The sequence below is a fragment of the Schistocerca piceifrons genome, chromosome 3, assembly GCF_021461385.2.
Source record: "Schistocerca piceifrons isolate TAMUIC-IGC-003096 chromosome 3, iqSchPice1.1, whole genome shotgun sequence".
NCBI classification, from domain to species: domain Eukaryota; kingdom Metazoa; phylum Arthropoda; class Insecta; order Orthoptera; family Acrididae; genus Schistocerca; species Schistocerca piceifrons.
Window position 1 is genome coordinate 149,983,526 of NC_060140.1, and position 20,471 is coordinate 150,003,996.

The 20,471-nt window shown below is 40.2% G+C and overlaps 1 protein-coding gene across 1 annotated transcript; it reads left to right on the forward strand.

Moving 5' to 3' along the window:
* The first annotated feature begins 13,934 nt into the window (after positions 1 to 13,934).
* LOC124788280 (ADP-ribosylation factor-like protein 4C) lies at positions 13,935 to 20,175 on the forward strand. Its single transcript, XM_047255508.1, has 2 exons — positions 13,935 to 14,125; positions 16,195 to 20,175. The coding sequence occupies exon 2, from the start codon at positions 16,850 to 16,852 to the stop codon at positions 17,456 to 17,458; it is 609 nt and encodes a 202-aa protein (XP_047111464.1). The 5' UTR covers positions 13,935 to 14,125; positions 16,195 to 16,849; the 3' UTR covers positions 17,459 to 20,175.
* Positions 20,176 to 20,471: the final 296 nt, after the last annotated feature.

The window sequence follows — 20,471 nt, forward strand, 5'->3', positions numbered from 1 at the left end:
AGCAGGCACATAATAGAAAAATATGACATCAGTGAAAAAGCAGTGCAGCCAAGCGATGCATAATATATACAAATAACAACCCAGTTCATTAATCATCATTGTCAAATTCAGTTAACGTACGCAAGCACGTCGCTTCACAAGTAATTTCATAGAACATAAAATTTAGCACAAGGCATGAATCACGTAATCGCGAGCAGCAAATTACGTCTAAAGTACGTACCTAAGTGGAAATAGGTTACCTGTAAAATGAACTCAATTAATAGTTACCTTTTTTAGTTTATTAGTTTCTTCTTCGAAATTACATTCTTCCTGAAAATTTCTCGATAGCAAGTCGTCTTAACGTCGGACACGCACAGAATTTACCTGAAGGTCTTAAATACTTTATACAACCGTATCCTGCAAAATACTAAATGTTAATAACAGAATTCATCAAGTCACTATAGCTTTATACTGAATTTAGTCGGAGAAATTAGACTGAGTATTTGTTTACGGCTGTCAGTGCATTCGCACTGAGCGCTCGATCAGCTGTAGCCGCGTGACGTAGGAAGCAATTGTTCGCGGTCAGCGACTGCCTTGTGCGGCGCGCAGACTTGACTGTTGCTTTGAGTATATGCCGCCGCCAAAACACAGCGCGGTATCCTTGTACTCTCCGCATGTTTACATGTAGCTGTTAATTCTCCAAAGTATGTCATTCCACAAAAATTTTTACGTTAGATATATGGTGTATTCCTTTAGAGCGTCGAGATTTAAGAGTTTCTACTTCAACAGTGTTATCATGTATAATTTTGCGAATTCTGTATGGACCGTTATAAAGCAGAAAAAATTTGCGACATAAGCCTTTTCCTTTATGAGACAAACGGTGGGACTTAATTAATACCTTCTGACCAACTGACAAATTTTTTAAACGACCAGGACGTTTCGCCGATTTCTTTCTTCTAGCAGCCGCGGATGCAATATTTCGTAGAGCCATGTTCACAACTTCAGAATGCCGTAGTTTCCGTGAAGGTGGAAAAGGAACTATTTCAGAAATGCGATTTGTCGGTGCTTTATTTTTTAATATCAATAGAGGCGGTAAAGAAGTTGAATCATTAGGGAGTTCATTCAGAATGTTTTGAAAAATATGAAGATACTGATCCCAAGTTCTGTGATTCTGATGACAATAAAGACGGCACAATTTATTGATTTCCTTCATCCATCTCTCTGAAGCATTAGATTGAGGGTGAAAAAGTGAAATAAAGATTGGTTTAATTTTACGACGGTGTAGAGTACGAAGCCAAATTTTAGAACGAAACTGTGATCCATTATCTGATATAACCTTGTCAACATGACCAACTTCTTTAAGAAAATGTTTGATAAAAGCGTTAGATACTGAACGAGCTGTTGCTTTGCGTAAAGGCGTAAAACACACATATTTTGATGTCAGTTCCACTGCTACGAAAATGTACGCAAAACCATTAGTAGAACGAACCACTGGACCAAACAAATCGACTGCAGCCATCTCCTTTAATTTCGCTGGAATGATGGGAAACAACGGTGCTCTGTGAGAAATCGTTGGAGGCTTAGCCATTTGACATAATTTGCATTTGGCAAGAACAGATCGAATACGTTTTTCCATATTACTGAAGTAACAATTTTCTCGTAATTTATGAAAGCATTTTCGGGGACCAAAGTGCGCATAACTGAGATGCGTATACCAAATCAATTTATTGACCCACTCATCAGGAATACAAACTAACCAAACGGAGTTGTCGACCGATTTTCGTTTAAAAAGAATGTCATTGCGAACTAGATGATGCTGTCTAATCGCTACGCTTTCCTTTCTCCTCCACTTCTCCTTAATGTCCTTCCAGATTGGATCCTTATTTTGCTCCTTAGCGATGTCCTGGAGCGAAGACGAAATAAAGTTCTCAAACGCAACACCTTGAATATACATCAAACAATAATTGTTTTCTTTGCAGTCCTCTTCAGCACTTTGTTTCAAACCCAAAGGTGCACGTGATAAGGCATCGGCAACAATATTTGAAGAACCCTGTATGTAAACAATACTAAAGTCAAATTCCTGTAGGTACAACGCCCATCGTGACAATCTGCCGTGAGTTAATTTTGTTGACATAAGAAATTCCAGAGCTCGATGATCGGTGTAAACCTTAGTATGTCTGCCAAACAAAAATGTGCGAAATTTTGTAAAAGCCCAAACAACAGCCAAAGCTTCAAGTTCCGTAATCGAATAATTCTTCTCTGATTTAGAGAGAACGCGACTTCCAAATGCAATAGTCTTCTGTACTACAACGCCGTCTTCTTCTATCTCTTGAAATAAATGTGCTCCTAGGCCTTTGTATGATGAGTCCGTCGCCAAACAAAATTCTTTCGATAAATCCGGATGTGAAAGAAGTGGAGCAGCAACTAAAGCATCACGAAGCTGTTCAAATTCTGACTGAGCTTCCTCATCCCAACACCAATTAGATTTCTTTCCAGATAGTTCACATAAACGAGGTGTGGCCAAATCGTCCAATTTAACAAAGCGTCTAAGAAAATTACAGACACCAAGGAAACTACGAACATCACGTTTTGTAGTAGGAACAGCATAATTACGAGTAGCATCTAATTTTTCTGGATCAGGAAGAATACCTTCTGTAGAAATAATGTGACCGAGAAATTTCACCTGAGAACGACCAAATTCAGATTTTTCCAAGTTCACTGTCATGCCAACTTTTGCAAAGATACGTAATAATGAGTCCAAAATTTTGTTGTGCTCACTCCAAGAACGTTTAGCAATAAGAATGTCGTCAACATAAGAAGTAATATTGTCACGAAGATAAACAGGTAAAATTTCATTTAAGCTACGAATGAGTGCTGCTGAAGATACAGTAAGTCCAAACGGTAATTTCCGAAATTGGTAACAGTTACCAAAAGCTAAAAAAGCAGTATATTTTCTACAGTCAGGGTGGAGTTCTATTTGCCAAAAACTTGCGCGCATATCAATCGTGGATAAAACTTTAATTCCATGGAAATGTTGAAGAAGTTCATCTAAATTTTGTGGGCGGTCAGTTTCAGGAATGATGATGTTATTTATTTGTCTGGAATCCAGAACCAGACGAATTGATCCATCCTTTTTAAGAACAACGTGTAATGGGCTAGTATAAGGACTGACTGCAGGCTCAATAATGCCCTGATCTAACATGTACTGAAGTTCATTCTTAACCTTGTCTCTGTAAGCCAAAGGAATAGCGTACGTTTTCCCGCGAAATGGTGTGTGTTCTTTTACTTTAAATAAATATTGTAAGCCTTGTATAGTTCCTGTGTGATGACTAAACACTGTAGCATGTGAAGTCAAAATGTGGTGCAGCTCTTCTCTTGCAACGTCATCTGGCACTTCAGCTTTCTTAACCTTTTCTTTAATTAATTCTTCGCTATTAATTATATCATCCATCGCGTCTTTGTATCTATTGTCATTATCATGAATAAACACATTGTCGTCATAATGCTCAACGAAAACATCAGAAGTAAGAAACCTTAAACATTTTGTATCTGACTCAGATCTTGTTAAACACTCGAAAAATTTTAAACATTTCGGCATTCCAGCAACAGTCAAATTTACACTTCCTTCTTTAAAGTTCAAAATTGCCTTATGTGCGTTAAGAAACTCCATACCTAATATAATTTGTGTACTGAGTAATGGAACAATAATAAAATTAGCATTAAATTCGTATCCTTGACAAATGAAATTTAAATTGGTCTGTTGTTTGACCTCCACACTTTTTCCAGAAATCGCACCTCGAATTGTAGTTTTAGAAATAGGTAACACAGGACAAGCAATAGTTCTTACACATATACGAAAAACTGATTCACTAATGACATTCAATGGGCTCCCAGAATCTAATACTGCAGTGAACTTATTCTTACCCACACATACTTCAATAACAGGATGTAAAAATGCGTCTACATTATTTTCCTTTTCGTCTAATAAAATGTCTCTCATGTCTTCCAGGCGTACGTAGTGTAAAGTCGTAGTGTCATTACTTTCTGAACCGTCTATATTGCTGCCAGAAGCCGAAGCTGCAAGTCATTGTCGATTGTTTGCGTCACGTCTTTGAGTATTCGCGTCATTTCGCGGATCCATTTCTACGATTTGCACTTGTCTCTCTGAAATTCTGTCACGTGGAGGATGCCAATTAGGTCCCTCCTGTCTGTTAGATACAAACTCTTGGTTGTGTCTGTTATTAAAATTTCTGTTTTCCTGTCTGTCTGCATAACTACTTCTTGTGTAATTTCGACTGTCATTTCTGAAATTATTGTTGTATCTACTACCCTGACTATTTCTGTAGTAAGAATTTCTATTACTGTATGAATGATTTCTGTCCTGATGATACCGATTACTGTTTCCGTATGATTGATCATTCCGGTACGAATTACCGCTATTGTCTGTGTAATTTCTGTTAGAACGTCTGTTATTGTCATAGGGCTGGTATCTATTGTCGTGTCTGTTACGTCTGTCATTCTCAAAATTACCCATATAACGCCCGTTCCGATCACTATTTCTTTTCTCTGAAAGTCCATTATAAATACTGTTACTGAAAAAGTTACAAGAAGTCCCGTCGTCGTTGTCATACTCCAGTTCTTGCAACAAAGTCTTAAAAGTCTCAATGTCATCTTTACATCTTCCGGCCAAAGCAATTTGTCTTATGGATTGTGGCAACTTAGTTAAACAAATGCGAATTAATTCAGTCGGGCTATAAGGGTTGGACAGGAACTGATTCTTTCGAATCATGTCTTCAAAGTACTCTGCCGGCGTGCGGAACTCAGACTGTTTAAAATTACGCTGCATAATCAGACTATGTTTGACTCTGTCTTGTGTGTTTTCGGACCAATATGCCGATAGAAATGCATGATAAAAATCATTTAAATTATTGCAATCTCTAATGAGTGCGCGCATCCGCGTCGCCGGTTCGTTTTCTAAATATCCACACATGAATTCTAGTTTGTGACTTAGTGGCCAATTTGGTGGAAGGGCGTACATAAATTGATCTAACCATGCACATGGATGTATGTCATTCTTAGAATTGCGGAAGATCTTAAATTTCCGAACAGTCAAAAAGTGTTTATAGTCAAAGTTTTCGCCTCGTGGCGACAAAGACCTACCGCGTCTCTCCCAGTCCGAATGTCGATTATTGTAAAGTTCGCGCGCCTGGCGCTCTCTTGTTGCATCCCGTAAATGAAACAAATTATTTTCTTCAAACCCCTCTGCTACCTGTGATTCTAAATTTCTTCTGCTATCTTTTCCTACAATTTCGCCTTCGATCTGCTTGACTTGCTTTCGTAATGCCTCAAATTCCCTTTTCACGCGTTCATTAATTTTTTCCTGATTTTCAACATGCTTATTTATGTTCTGGTATTCTTCGGTTTCTGCAAATGGCAATGGAGCTGTATCATCTGAATCTCTGTCCCCATGTAAACTAAGATTTGTCAATTTATCTGAAATTTCCTCAACTCTTTCCGATAAGTCACCTAATTGTTCTTTCTGTTTATTTACGTCTTCCGTAAGTGTCGCGACTCGGGTTTCAGTATTGTCACATTTGGTAGTTCATATTGTCGTGTTAGATTATTTATTCTGTCATTTGGTACGGATTCCTCGATTCTTTCAAATATTTCTTTCTTATCGTTTGCACGTTGTAAATTTAACTCTGAAAATTTTTGTACTATCACGCGATCTCTTTCTTCCTGTTCTCTATCCTGTTCCCTTTGTCTGATTTCTACTGCAATTAATCTATTATTGTGAGAATTCAGAATCGGTTGTACTTCTTCCCTGATTTCTTTCTTTAATTCATCTTTCATATTTTTGAAACATGTCCCTATTCGTGAATCTATCCGTGTTTCCAAAGCTCCCATCTCTGTTTTAAATTCAGATCCTAACCGAGTTTCCATTGTTCCTATCTCTGTTTTAAATTCAGATCGAAACTGCTCCATTATTCCCCTATCTGTTTTTATTTCAGATCCCAAAGTTTCCATTCGTGTTTCCATTGTTCCTATCCGTGAGTCTAACCGTGATCCCAAATTTAATATTGCACTCATCAACTGCTCCGTACTAACTTGTTCCAAATTCTTTTCGCCCCTAACATTTCCCGCAAAACCAGTTTCCTTCGTCATAGCTGTAAAGCTATCTGTGTTCGATACTATTCCAGAATCTTCCATCGTTAATCTTGTATTCTGTGAATTTTCTGATTGAGAAAAATTTTGAAATGGTTCCGGACTATTTTCCCGACTTATCACATTGTTTTCCACCTCATTATCCACCATACTGTTTTCCTCTGTTGGCGAGTTCGCCATGTGAACAATTTCGTCATTCTCACTATTCATCATTTTTGCCTTTTTCATTGATCGTGTAATCATTTACAAAATATACGAAAGATTCGTCACTGTACGAAAATCACACACAATGACCCCTTATCTCCAACAATACTATTCACACGCAATGTCTCCCTCAAACACGATCAATCGAACAATTGAAATAATTGCACAAGATTGTCAAACGCGTATACAAGGCAATAAAAATTAAATTTTGAACAATACCATTAGAAGAATGCCAATTACCAAATCTACACATGCAAAATAGACTACAATTACTAACTACAAATTACTACAACAATACTACAGTCTACAATTTCACAATCAGAACAATTCCAAGGGACGATCCGAAGCAGCGGTCGCCACGTGCATGGGGGCTTATTTAAATATATGATTGAAAATGATTTTAATAGCTGTATGTCCGATTACGTAAGTCTCGTAATCGGTTGGCCCTGACTAGAATTGTTACGCTATCTGACTGCAAAGAACAATGTAAGAAAATTTCCGTAAACACAGTTAATTAATTAAGTCCCCAGCAACTAAAGAAAAAAAAAAACCAACAAAACCAATAAGCACAAGAGTCACTGTTCTGTATGTGGGAGTGTGACTCAACGTCCACATCTGGCACGGTTCTTTCCCAACAAGACAAGAATTTTGATACCAATTATACTGACGTGACAAAAGAAATTTAGAAAAACTATAATTACGCAAGAAAACCAAAATTCACTCTAATACAAGAACACGAGCCAGATGCTTTGTTGACTGAACCTGTAGTGACACATTATTTCAGATACATAAATAAATAAACGAACATTGTAAATTTTACCTTCATATATATTGACGAATGCACTCATTACAATATCATCTGCTATCTCTCCCATCAAATAACTGCATAAGACATGAAACAACGCTCTTTACTACAACATCTCGCTCCAACTTCACGACAACCACGAGCTCTGCCCACGCACACACACACAGTCCTCTCCGATCTCTTAACAACCACTGACTGCCACGAACTCTAAACAGGCACTGTGGAGGCGGCTTAATAGTACTCTTTGGCGCACTCTCTGGCGCAGTGGCACAGTGTAGCCACCTTTCAATACGAAGCGAAAGTTTACATTACTGATAAATTTGCTGTCGTTTCAGTACAAAAATTATGATATTGTCTTTTACTAGTAATATAGGGAAATGCAGCAATTAGATCCAAAGCAGAACCCTTATGTTACACGCTTGGTTGGTCGTGGCGCGTATTGTGTACAGACCACTTAGCGTAAATTAGCGATCTCCAAAGACATAACGTCTCATTAGCGATGAGGTGACGGAGCTTTAGTTTTCAACAGTCCATATCCCCTGGTGGACTCGTGCTATTCTCGCTACTACGTGGCTCTGTAACTTTCGCCTCTCACTAATGTGAAAACACTGGACTTGCATCCTGTAGGATTGGATTCAGCCTTTATCTGTTGGTCTTGAATTACGTTTAACACGTTTCTTAATTATTAACATTTTTGTTACGATGGATCACTTTAATCGCCACTTGTTCAATGAACACACCATTTCCCGAATGAATAACAATTTAATACGTGGACTTAAGTAATAAGAACAACAACATTAACAACACGTACGTGGCATACAGATAACAAATCAGAATATTAATTATTGATAAACAAATAACCATAGCAGAAAATAAATATTCAGGGATACAAAAAACTACGGTTAATATTCACAAAAAGCAAAAGAAAACCTATATAAATAAATACAGAATGAGACACACATTTATACTCAACATGAAGTTTTCTGGGAAGAATATCATCACAACAGTAACAACTGGGTTTCGTGAGTGCTGAACTCTCTAAACTGTAAGACTTGAAACTTGCTATCGACGTTCACTATCCTTCATTTCTGTTCAAAAATACGAAGAAAAGGCGAGAGAGCACAGTTGAACACCTTTAACCTTTGCACGAGCCTGGAAATTAAAACTGTAAGAGAAGTTTCTAGAGGCTGAAGATGGACCCAGGAAGAAAGCTGAGGAAGTGGACCATAACTGTACACCACTACCATTTGCCTCACGGTCGCGTGAAGCCGGTCTACCAAACGGCAAAGAGAAGACTAGGCAGAAAGGAAAAGCTCTGCTTGGAAATTTGCGATAGAACTGCCACGCTGAGAGGCTGTGATCGGTATATCAAACTATTCTCTGTTTCGTCTCCGACTACAGGAGACATCTTACGAGATAAAATGGCATCTTCGAGGATGTCTACCGTAGTCAGAGATATCGACCGCAGCCTTAAATTAAGTAAATATCGACCGTGAAAGTCTTCGTTGTACAATCTGCGTGGAAAGTTTCCCCGCCTTACTAAAGAAGCTTCAATCGACCGAAATGTTTCCTAGCATCTTGAACGGTATTTTGTAGCCTGACTGTGAGGCTGACATGTTTGTCATGGAAATAGAAGATACCGAAGACGAGAAGCATATACTCATGATGGATAACATGTGAGTCAGTAGGCGAATCAATTGAAAGTATCGGCTAGTTCGCCAGTACTTTCAGAAACCGAGCACGTAGTCAGATGTGGCTAGTTAGTAAAATTAGTACATTGCCAACTGAATATTACACATAGATTATGACCGCCGTATTATGATATACACTGCTGCAATCCAGGCATCACTTAAATCGGCAAATGTTGGCTGGAAAGACCATTGACTGACCAGATACAGCTATGACGGACAAATTTAATAAAACTCCTGAAATTATTGATATTGATAAGAGCCATTCAAATGGAAGATGTCAGGCATATGCAAGATAATGAAACATTTGATTTAGTTATTTCTACAGAAGGATTAGTTTTAACAGCTTTTTTTTAAAAAAAAAAAAAAGAATGGTAAAGAAAAACGACACTTGAGAGGGTTTCACCATAGAAATTTAAAATGGTTAAAATTTTCTTGAACTAGGAACGACTTGCAGAGGGACGGAATAAATTTATTCTTCACATGGACAATATCTGAACCTACAAAGGCATGCAACGGCATATTTTTAACCAGTGAAAAAAGAACTACGTAATTGTGAAAATTTTTGCTTAAGGTTAGTGGCATTAGGCGGAAACAAAGGAAAATTGGAAACGAATCGAAAGATTAGTGACTAAAAACGAGTAAAGATGGACAAATAATGCACTTCACAGCAAGCAAGATACTCAGTTCCCCAACGGGGCGAATGACTTTTCACTAAATGCAGCCAAATAGCGTTTGATGTTCAGATGTCGACAATATTCATAAAAGTTGGAAGTACGGTAGGAGTTTTTTGTGTATAATAATCCCAAGAAGGAAAAAAATTAAAAGCATCCAAATGAAAAGAATTGATCCATGGGGATAAAATCAGTGAAGATGCAGTAACATCACACATTGTTAAATCATGTAGTGTAACGAAAATGTCGTGGCGATATAAAATTTGTGCCAACCGGGCTCCTGCTGAAAACGCAACTGACTCTTGAATGGAGGCATTTTCATATTATTATAGCCTAATGATTAAGATGGAGGCTCGCCACAAGCTGGGTATCCGCGTTCAAGTCCCGCTCTAACACAAATGCCCAACTATCACGACATTTTAATCTTAAGTAAGCTCCCTCAAACACTTATAATTACGATAACATGATAACACAGCACAATACTGAATTACGTGACGGTCTCTGTGTTCTTCAGATGCATTATCTTTGGAGACCGTCACAGTTCTACTGAGACTTCACTACAAACTGGACTGCTCGAGCAGTTATCGTAACTGTGTAAAATCTAGAAGTAGGCTAATTAACACCGTTTCTGCGGCAATAATGTAACCTCCGTATTCTAATAGTTTACCGTTGCTGGCTACTAAAATAAGCTCGATTTGCGATGACCACTTCAAACCAGTTACGCTGACAGAATCGGCAACCGGGTTTACTCAGTTCCGTGACGTCAAATAAGATGAATTAATAAACAGCCTTATTGACGCGCAAGCCCGACGTCAAATCGGAATGCCTCTATCGGGCTGCGCGCCACTCGACATAAAGAAGGAGCAATTTGTTTTTCTTTGGAGAACACGTTTCCGTCACCCCACAAGGGTTAAGAATCATTTTGTTGCAAACTCAATCACGAAACCAAGTGTTCAGTTTAGTATAGCACTTGCCTCTGTTTTACAGCATGGCAAAAGTCTTGAACGCGGTCAGTTACAAAAACAGACTGCAAATTTGAAAGAATATCGCTCTGGCTGCATGGGCAGAACCTTTTTTTTTTTTTTTTCCTCAACCTATTTCTGATTACAAAGAGTGAAACTGCACCTGGCCTGCATGTAAACTTAAGTGTGCAAATGTGTAGAAATGTGAAAAATGATAGCCATTTACCAATATATACAGTAGTTCATTAAAGAAACCTTAGAGAAAATGGGAAATTTTACAGGTGTGGAGTAGGTTATGAAGACAAATAGCAGGGAGCCCTAGACGCTGATGTCGGTACAGTAACGAAACTTGGTGGAGGGCTAGTTGACTCATGTGTGTAGAAGACAGGTTAAACAAGTGAAACGTATCTACTGAGCATGAAACTGAAAACCCATAGGAGATGTTAGTGAAACACTATACTACTCGAAATATTGTGCGCTTCCAATATTTAGAAATCTAAAATCGCCAGCTCCTATAGTACCTAGGATTCAGATAGAGGATTTCCATGACAAAGACTACAAACTTCTTATCCAATAATACACTCCTGTCTTGGTCGCCATATTCCTCTTATTATTGCTCCTGATTACGTGTTTCGCTTTAACAACATCTTCAGATCAAATCTTACGGATACAAAATATTTAGTCAGCGTTAAAACATCTTAGCCAATAACAAAAGGCCGTTTGATTTTTAATGTTGGCTAAGAAGTTTACACTCTGTCTGCCGGCCTCTGGTGGCCGAGCGGTTCTAGGCGCTTCAGTGTGGAACCGCGCGACCGCTACGGTCGCAGGTTCGAATCCTGCCTCGGGCATGGATGTGTGTGATGTCCTTAGGTTAGTTAGGTTTAAGTAGTTCTAAGTTCTAGAGGACTGATGACCTCAGATGTTAAGTCCCATAGTGCTCAGAGGCATTTGAACCATAAGCAAAGAGTATGGTCATCAGCACAAGACGCAGACTGTCCAATATTAAAATAGGACAATCTACCATTAGCCAAGTAAGTGCATTTAAATATCTTGGAAGCACAATAACTGAAGACTTGAAATGTCGCCAGGAGGTGAAAACTCACCCAAGTGAGACGCAAGTTGAGGTGATAAATCGTTTAAACAAAGACGTTTTTCACCGAGCGAGGTGGCGCAGTGGTTAGCACACTGGACTCGCATTCGGGAGGACGACGGTTCAATCCCGCGTCCGGCCATCCTGATTTAGGTTTTCCGTGATTTCCCTAAATCACTCCAGGCAAATGCCGGGATGGTTCCTTTGAAAGGGCACGGCCGACTTCCTTCCCCGTCCTTCCCTAATCCGATGAGACCGATGACCTCGCTGTTTGGTCTCTTCCCCCCAAACAATCCAATCCAAAGACGTTTTTCGCTGCGGTGAGGTCATTTCATGACATTTCAAACTATCTGCACCGAACGCGAAAATATTTTGTTTACGCCATTCTGTATAGGGAGAAATGATAATCACAGCAAAAGAAGAGAAATCAGAGACCACATGAAGTGATTTTAAGTGTTTATTTTTCCCGCGCAGTGTCCAAGATCGGAACGCCGGTATAGACTGTTGTTACAAGTGGTCCGATGAATCTTCTGACAGGCACTTACTTGTGAGCTGTTCGCAGATATTACAGACTATAATGATGTTCCGAGCGGTTTGCAAATGAGCATTTCGATCTCTGTTCACGTATTTCAGTAGCGTGTAAAAAGTTCCCAGTTTTAATCAGTTAGGAAACAAGATAATAACGTTAAGATGAAGGAAATTAACTAGCAATTTAACGTCTAATGAACTAAAGAAAACATTTTAAGCTGACTGTGATCAAGATAGCGAGAATACATTGGCCGTTGTGGAGACGTCACTACATCGGTTCAGCAGCTACAGCTGTTAGCGTCGATGATGCGCCAGCATGGCAGTTAATGATTAATAATGTCACTGGGCGAGACTGCGAAGCTCAGTCGTATAAAAGTAAGGCTGTGTGAGTACTCTGTGTAGAAAGGGAAATTACATATCCGATAACCTAGAGCTGGGCAGATAAAATCTTAAACTAAAGAGTGACCCAAGAGTATTGAGGAAAAGGACCAACACTAGTTATAATTCGTAAGAAGGAAGCTAAGTAGATAGCACACTTCTTCATAAAACACATGTCTTCATAAAGTACTGTTCAGTGAAGGACGTCATTTAAGGCTCATTGGGAGGCAGAGAAATGGACAAGAAAGTTCATAAACCAAATAGCTGGACCTATAATTTGAACACTTATTCTTATTTCAGAGGTGGTCGTTACTATAACGTGAATCAGAATAAAAGTTGACCTATGGCTAGTTGTTTATAGGTCACCTTCGTCACATCTTGTATTCTGTTCACCGTCGTCGAATCGCTCCGATACGTCGGGTAACAGTCGCCAGTTCCTTGCAGCCAGTAACGTAACAATTATGTTAAGATTCCGTTGTTCCTCCGTACAGCGTGTTTATTTTACGCGGCTGAGTGCCTTTCACTATTTGCAAAAGTGCACACTGAAGTGATAAGACCATTATTCGCAAACGTGAACAGACAACATCGCTCCCACCCGTATTCGACAGTCACTTCGTTTATTTGAAGCCGTATTGACCGTGCCTGTTTCAAACACATGAAAATGTTTTCAAATACCGCTGCCACTCACAAAATTCGTTGACTATTATTTATTTAGCGACATGTTTCTGGGTGATACCTCGTCATCGGACTATAGCGGCGTTACAAAAAATTTCACGTACGTATATACAAATATTAAAATTTCCTTGCATCACAGCGGCCATGTAAGGAAACTTTAATATTTGTATACAAATGTGTTAAATATTTTTGTAGTACTGTAGCCTCGAAAGGTGTCGCTAAATAAATAAGTTAGTAGTCTACTAATTTTGTGACTGGAAACCTTTTCATATCACTTCGTTATTTTAATCGAGTTCATTGCTGACCGGCAGAAGTTCAGTCTTCCCTAGGATGTTATTATCCTCAAAGCTACAGGTACAGGGGTGGTAACTAATACATACTTAAGGGAGCACATTGTAGTTCCATCCCTCACGAAATTACTGCATGGAAAGAAAAGGTGAAAGATTTTGAATTATGACAACGAAGATAATTGTTCCATCTCATTGTTAGTATTACGAGACGAAGTACAGGCGGAATGAATGGGTGTGTGGTACCACGCAACTTATCACTCGGAATCAGCAAGAAAAAGGCTGTCCTGCCTTGGAGTTCAGGTCAGGAGCGGATTTGGTACCCCTGCCCGACCCATGACCGTTGCGCATCGAAGCGGCAGTAACACACAGCTCTTTGGGCGCGCTTTCTCCCCACCACGTCGGCAGCCCTAGCGTCAGCAGCGACAAGCTGGAGCGGGCAGCTGCTGCCGACGCCAGCGCTCCTAGCGGCGCCCGACGGACTCTCCGCCGCACTCGATGTTTATCGCCACAACGTAAAGAGCTCAGTCGGTGAGCAGTGTGTGTGGTGGGCGGACGTAGAGAGGTTGAAGTTTGGCAGTGCTTGCGAGATCTGTGTAGCGACAGAGTTCCTCGGCGAACTGTCGTGTGTTGGTAGCAGTCTTCTGGCTGGAGAAGAGGCTTTTCCGACGCAGGTCTGTCAGCACACAGGTTAGTACGGCGCCTCGGTTGTTGAAGCGATCGAAACTTTTTATTCCGATTTCCTCTGTTGATACATTCCAGCTGATTATTCGCCAAACCCTGTGTACGGATTCCACCTGCAACCGTTCGTGCATTCGATTAGTTCCCAAAGTTTCTGCGTTTGAGGTAGTTTGTGACCCTCAGAGCAGCAACACACATCTTATTTACTAAACGTAAGGGGGAAGTGACCCTATGCTTAATCAAATCGCGTTAGATACGGAGACGGCAGCGATTGATTTACGTGCGTTTGCAGCAATTCCGATACAGTAGCGAGTGCGCATGTGCCACTTCGCAACGGCTGGTTCACCTGTTCTCTGCGCGCTCCATTTGAACTCTGTTTCGTGTTCTTGGCATTAGCTCATGGTCGCGCACTGTGAAAATAACACTGCTGAACGTTGTTACTGCTGTCCCGTTAAATCAGCCACGCATGCATTATAAATATTTAAGTGGATTGCTACAGCATGGGTCGTAGGAAACTATCAGGGAATGTTTGCATGGTAGATGAAATATTAACCGCTGAAAATGTTTTGTAAACATGAAGGTGGGTAATTGACATCCGAAATATTTTCTCTGAAATAATGTTTCATAAATTAGTTTCCATTTTGTGGCATTCTGTATACATCCTTTAATTGGCGTCTTTGGAATGAAGCTGAGATGAGTGAAAAGCAATACTAGTGTTTTGTATCAATGGCATAAATGCTTATTAGTCGTGAGCGTCATGATGCTGAAATGATAGACGTCAAACATCAGACGTATTAGAGGCAAACAGATCCGTAAACATTGTGCCTTTCCGTGTTGCAGCAAATGTTTCTTGTGTTATCTATACGTCGTGTAGCCTCCAAACATATCAGGGTATTGGTGGTGAGAAGAAGTCTAATTGTGCTCATTTTCGATGTTGTATAAACGAATTTTCTGTTACACATCAAAAGCTACTGCTTGAAACTAAAATTACGCCTTATATCATAATTCAGAGTTATGCCAAAGTTAAAATCGGGCTTTGAAAACCAGCGTAGGTAATAAAGAAGAAAACTGAAATGTGAGAGCAGAAATCAGGGAGATCCACTAGAAAAAGGACGTAGTAAGCGGAGATTTATATTGACTATAACTAATAACTCTATTGTGTTCAGTAGTTGAGACGTGGCGTAATTTTACAGCCAAAGAAGTATAAACATGTTCATTGCTACAATGTGTATTACTTTGTGATTTTTAATTATATTTTCGCGGTACATTATCATTCAAACGTAGTTTACACGACTTTCCCGTGTAAAGTATGCCAGATAATGAAGTTACGTCAAAAGTAGCCACATGGCAAGTTTATCACAACTGTTGCTGGTGTACAGAGAAACTTGTCGGGAAAAGTTGTGTACTAGACCCCATCTTGCGTTTTCCGTATTTATGTGAAATATATCTATTTTTTACTGAAGTACATGCCACAAAATATCCAGTGTAACGTTTATGAATTTAGCTTGCAGTCTTTTTTTCTATGAAGAAAAAAAAATTCGCGGAGGTAAACATAAGTCTAAGCTACACGCTAGTCTGTTGCTGTATCATTTATTTGGCATTAAAATTCTGTGGTTTCGCACTTCCACCATAAGATGTGTACGGTGGACATAAATCTCTGAGAATAGAGATTTTACACTCTAACGAGCTTCTTCATAGGCTAAAATCTATTCTGCAGAGCACGCACTGACACTTCCGACGTACAGTGGGAAGCTAGAATACGGATGTTCAGCATTACGTTCATTAAGTAAAATTTATGGCATTAAGATATATGGTCCTGCTACGTACTTGTTTATCTTTCGAAGTCAATGTTTATACGTATTCTGCGTATCACCATTATCTTTCTGTGTATGTTTAAATGTCTTGCTTTTAGCGGTGTTGCTTCTGTATGGTACAGAATTCAGAATAATTGGAAATATGTATTTTAGTAGAGCCAACAGCTGGTTTACTTCGTTGCTTAAGCAGCGTTCTGCTGATGTAATTAGACGAAACGTGTGTCGCAGACGTGTGCGGCGCTACATTTGTTGATGTTGTTACAGGTGGCAGGCGCACCAGCTGGGAGGAGGGGGCGGAGAAAGGTAGCAGAGAGCCGATCGCAGGAGCCTGGTTTTAAGACAGCGGGAACCGGTTTGGCGGCTGCCCAATCATCGCGCGCTGCACTCGAAGCACAACCGGCCGCCGCGACAGATGACTTATAACGGCGAAGGATGCACCAGCCGCGACTCCGCAAGTGGGTCAGTTAGCAGAAGCGAATAGCCGAGAGGAGAGGCGGGATAAAGTGGACCTGTCCCGGTTAGTGGAATAGCTGCGCGCGCGCCGGCGGCGAACAGCGAAGCAAAGGCGGTCGCGGAGAGAGCCTTCGAGGCGCGCCGCTAGTTGCCCATTCGCCGAGGTCGGCGGCTGCTTGTTATTGTGTCGTGTTAAGTGCGTGGCAGCGCCGGCGGGAGGTGCCAAGTGTTTACCTTCGCCGGCCACGTAACTCTCTGCGTAGTTGGCAGAAGCTGTGTCGGAGTGGACAGCGGTGTTTCTGTCGAGTGTGTTCCGGAGGAGCTGACAATGTGATGCGGTGAACGGGCGTCCGCGCAAAGTGTTGGTGGTTATGTCGCCGGGCGTGCAGAGATAAGTGCCATGTGCGGCGGTGCTGCCGGATAACTTCCGTGGTGCGTATCGCCAGCGCAGGCGGTGTCAAGGAATATGGGGGCCAACATGGGCAAGAACTCATCCCTTTTGGACGCCCTGCCCTCGACGCAGGGCACGTTGCACGTCGTAATGCTGGGATTGGACAGCGCGGGCAAGACGACGGCGTTGTACCGATTAAAGTTCGACCAGTACCTGAACACGGTGCCGACGATCGGCTTTAACTGCGAGAAGGTGAAGGGCACGACGGGGCGCGCCAAGGGCGTCAGCTTCCTCGTGTGGGACGTGGGCGGCCAGGAGAAGCTGCGCCCGCTCTGGCGCAGCTACACGCGCTGCACCGACGGCATCGTCTTCGTGCTCGACTCGGTCGACGTCGAGCGCCTCGAGGAGGCAAAGATGGAGCTGGCGCGCACGGCCAAGGCGCCAGACAACGCTGGAGTGCCCGTGCTAGTGCTGGCCAACAAGCAGGACCTGCCGGGCGCGCGAGAACCGCGCGAGATCGAGAAGCTGCTCGGCCTGCACGAGCTGGCCGCCTCCACGTCGTGGCACGTGCAGCCCGCGTGCGCCATCACCGGCGAGGGCCTGCACGAGGGCATGGAGGCGCTCTACGAGATGATCCTCAAGCGCCGCAAGCTCGCCAAGCAGGCCAAGACGCGCAAGAGATAGGAAGACTGCCGTGCCGACCGCCATTCACGTTTCCCCCGTGCCCACCCCACCCCTCCCCGTCCCTGTTTGCTAGCGTTATTACTGTTCTCCCTCTGTCCTTCGCACTTGTTATCCCGTTCCTCCTTCGTGAGACGCTTAGTAAACGGTTGCCACCCCCCACGCTGAAAGGTGCGCGTAATTCATTGTATAGTCGACAATGGTCACAAGTCCCATACTTAAACTGTCATGAGTAGTCCATCTCATATGCACGCATTGATAACACTTCTTGTGAGAATTTGAGCCACTTGCTTGTACTGCCCCAACACACTGTTTTACAACTCCCAAACAAGTTGTGATTAATAAACAGGTACATAGATAAAAATCAAAAACACACTAATAAGCATGTGCCTGAACTGAATGTGCTTCAATCTATTTATTGGTGTCAAATTTCTGCCTCAGTTTCTTTTTTCTGCCTTGAGTGTGCTATTTATCAGCATTACACTTGGGCCTAAACAAAACGGCTCATATGTTCCTAGGAAAACAGCTGCAAATTATTCATATGTTGTGTTTATTACATCAGTGCAACAAATTGATCTGTTCTGTGTAAATTTGCAAACGAAACATTGAGGTTAGTTTCAGTGCAGTAATTGCCACAGAATGTTTTATGACTTTCAATGACTGTATGCCTCTATATAATTTCATTGTAGAGGCACTTATAACTGGAATCTCTTAGCACAGACTGATTCTGTCTCAACATTTTGCACTGCTTCATTTCTGGAACTGATTCATAGTTAAGTACCAAACAGCTTGCTCAAACTTACCCCATATGTCAGTGTGAAGTGGCTCAGAACTTTTGTCCAGTTTGTGTTTAAATAAAATGGTGACAGTTGCTTATTGCTATGCATCATTTTGTGTTTGTGTGGAAGTGTTCTTATTTGCAGATAGAGGGCTGTAGTACAGATGAGTCACTTGGCAGTTACAACCTATCTAGTGTCACCGGTAAATAAGGAAAATGCAGAATGTAGTGTTATGTAAATACAAATAGTTCAGCTCATCTTTCAATGTTGGGAGCAGCATGAAATATTTTAAGTGTGGCAGTGGCTCAAAAAAGTTATCAGGATATCTTAGTCAGTACCCTTGTACATAGTCTGTAAATTCAGTGGGAGTGGCAGCCAAATTGTGAGAAAAGTACTGAAATTTGTATTTATGGTATGCATGTTGCATAGTGGAAAACAAGTTTTCGTTATCAGCTCACTGCTTGGCAGTACAAAATGAGCAATAGAGCTATACATATAAATAGATAATTATTGATAATATACTGTGTTAAATGAGTACATAATTTGTTCCTATTTTCTGGAATTTGTTGCTTACCAACAGGAGGCAACTGGGTCCTCTGTTATTAGGGTTGCCAAGTTTTCATTTGCCAATTAATTTCTCCCAAGTAGAATATGGTCTATAAATTGGTGCTCCACAATTGATTTCAAAATTACCTGTTTTCAGGAGATACTTCTAGAGATACAAAATTTGATACTTAATATGCAGTTGAAATGTGGCTGAAAAAGAGGTGACAATAGATAAGCACAAATGAAATTTAATTTCAATAAAAGAATGTTTAGTCATGCAGCAAAATTTACATTGTGCCTTTAGGGAGAGATCTATTCTCAGAAGTAACAAATTTTATATTTCAGCTAATCAAAATACAAACATCATTATTGTAGAAATTTTGAGCTGCTTTAGAAATAATTCATACTAAACTCTCTCAATTCTTATGGCAACTCTGTTGTAAAAGACTTAACTTTTAAATGTAACTTCTAATTATAATTTTTGAACTGGTTTCCCATGTCTGTAAATGATGAATGTTTTGTGTTTCAGTACAGAAATACTCAAATATGTTGAGAGTATGTTGTGTACATCGGTGTTATATTATTGAATGAATGTGTGTGTATGGTGTTAATGATTATTCACATAGCTACTGAAACCAAAGGTGCTTTCATTCAAACTATACTTTTGTGTAAATGCAAGACATTGTTCACATGTTTGCTTAAGTACACACAAAATTTTATAAACCTGTCTGTTTTGCTTACCACTCAGGTATTAAAAATCAACATTACACAATCCTGAAATTGTTCAATATTTCTCATTGGGTGCATTTTATATGGACTGTTTTTGTTGTATAAATCTTCAGAAGGCATCAATGAGTGCCTGTGTTTGGAAAGTGTCTAAGTTTATACATGATGAAATGTCATGAAAAGGAAAATTGTGCATAAGCATAAGCACACTGCTTTCAATAGTATTATGCTTATGTACAGTTTAGATGGATCACATTCTCTGAAAAAATGAGTTTTCCATGAAGAGTGGGAATCTCAAATGTAAGAATTTCTTTTGTATATTTGCAATACTTGTGCGACATAAAATAGGCATCAGATGTACTGGGCCAAATGCTTGGTAGTGTGTACATATCAAAACTTCAGAACTGTACAGTTTTGCATTACTTAATTTACAGAATTTTCAACTTTCCAATGATGTGATTCATTTAGTTTTTTCCTTGTGATTTGCTCACAATTATGCAAAGAAAAGAACTGCATTCTAAAAGAATCAGCTTTTATAATGGAAGCAAAATGTTTTGTAAAAAGGTGATTTTTTATTTACTAAAAAGCCAAAGAAATATATTTATAATTTTGCTGTAAAATGGTGCGTGATGATGAATGTGCAATTTTTTAAACTGTAAAGTCATAGACTTAGCTTGTTTAATTAAATGTTATATTTTTCCTGAAAGTTTCGTTTCTTTCTCCTACTAACTGGTAAAATTAAAATAGATTATTTTTGTGATTGAAGATTGCTGATTGGTAGTTAGAGGCACAGAATCGTTAACATGTGAAACATTTTGTTTTAAGTTAGGTTTTTGTTGCCTCTGAAATGTGAGAAATGCTGAAATCAGTCATGTCAGGTTGTGGGGTAATCTCTCTTTAGTGATGTCTTGCTTTGCAGAAATGAGTTCTGAAGCTGTAGTGTGTTTAATGAATGCTGGTTGTAA

Coding starts and splice junctions, on each gene's coding strand:
- LOC124788280 (XM_047255508.1), top strand. CDS start 16,850: ATGGGGGCCAACATGGGCAAGAACTCATCCCTTTTGGACGCCCTGCCC.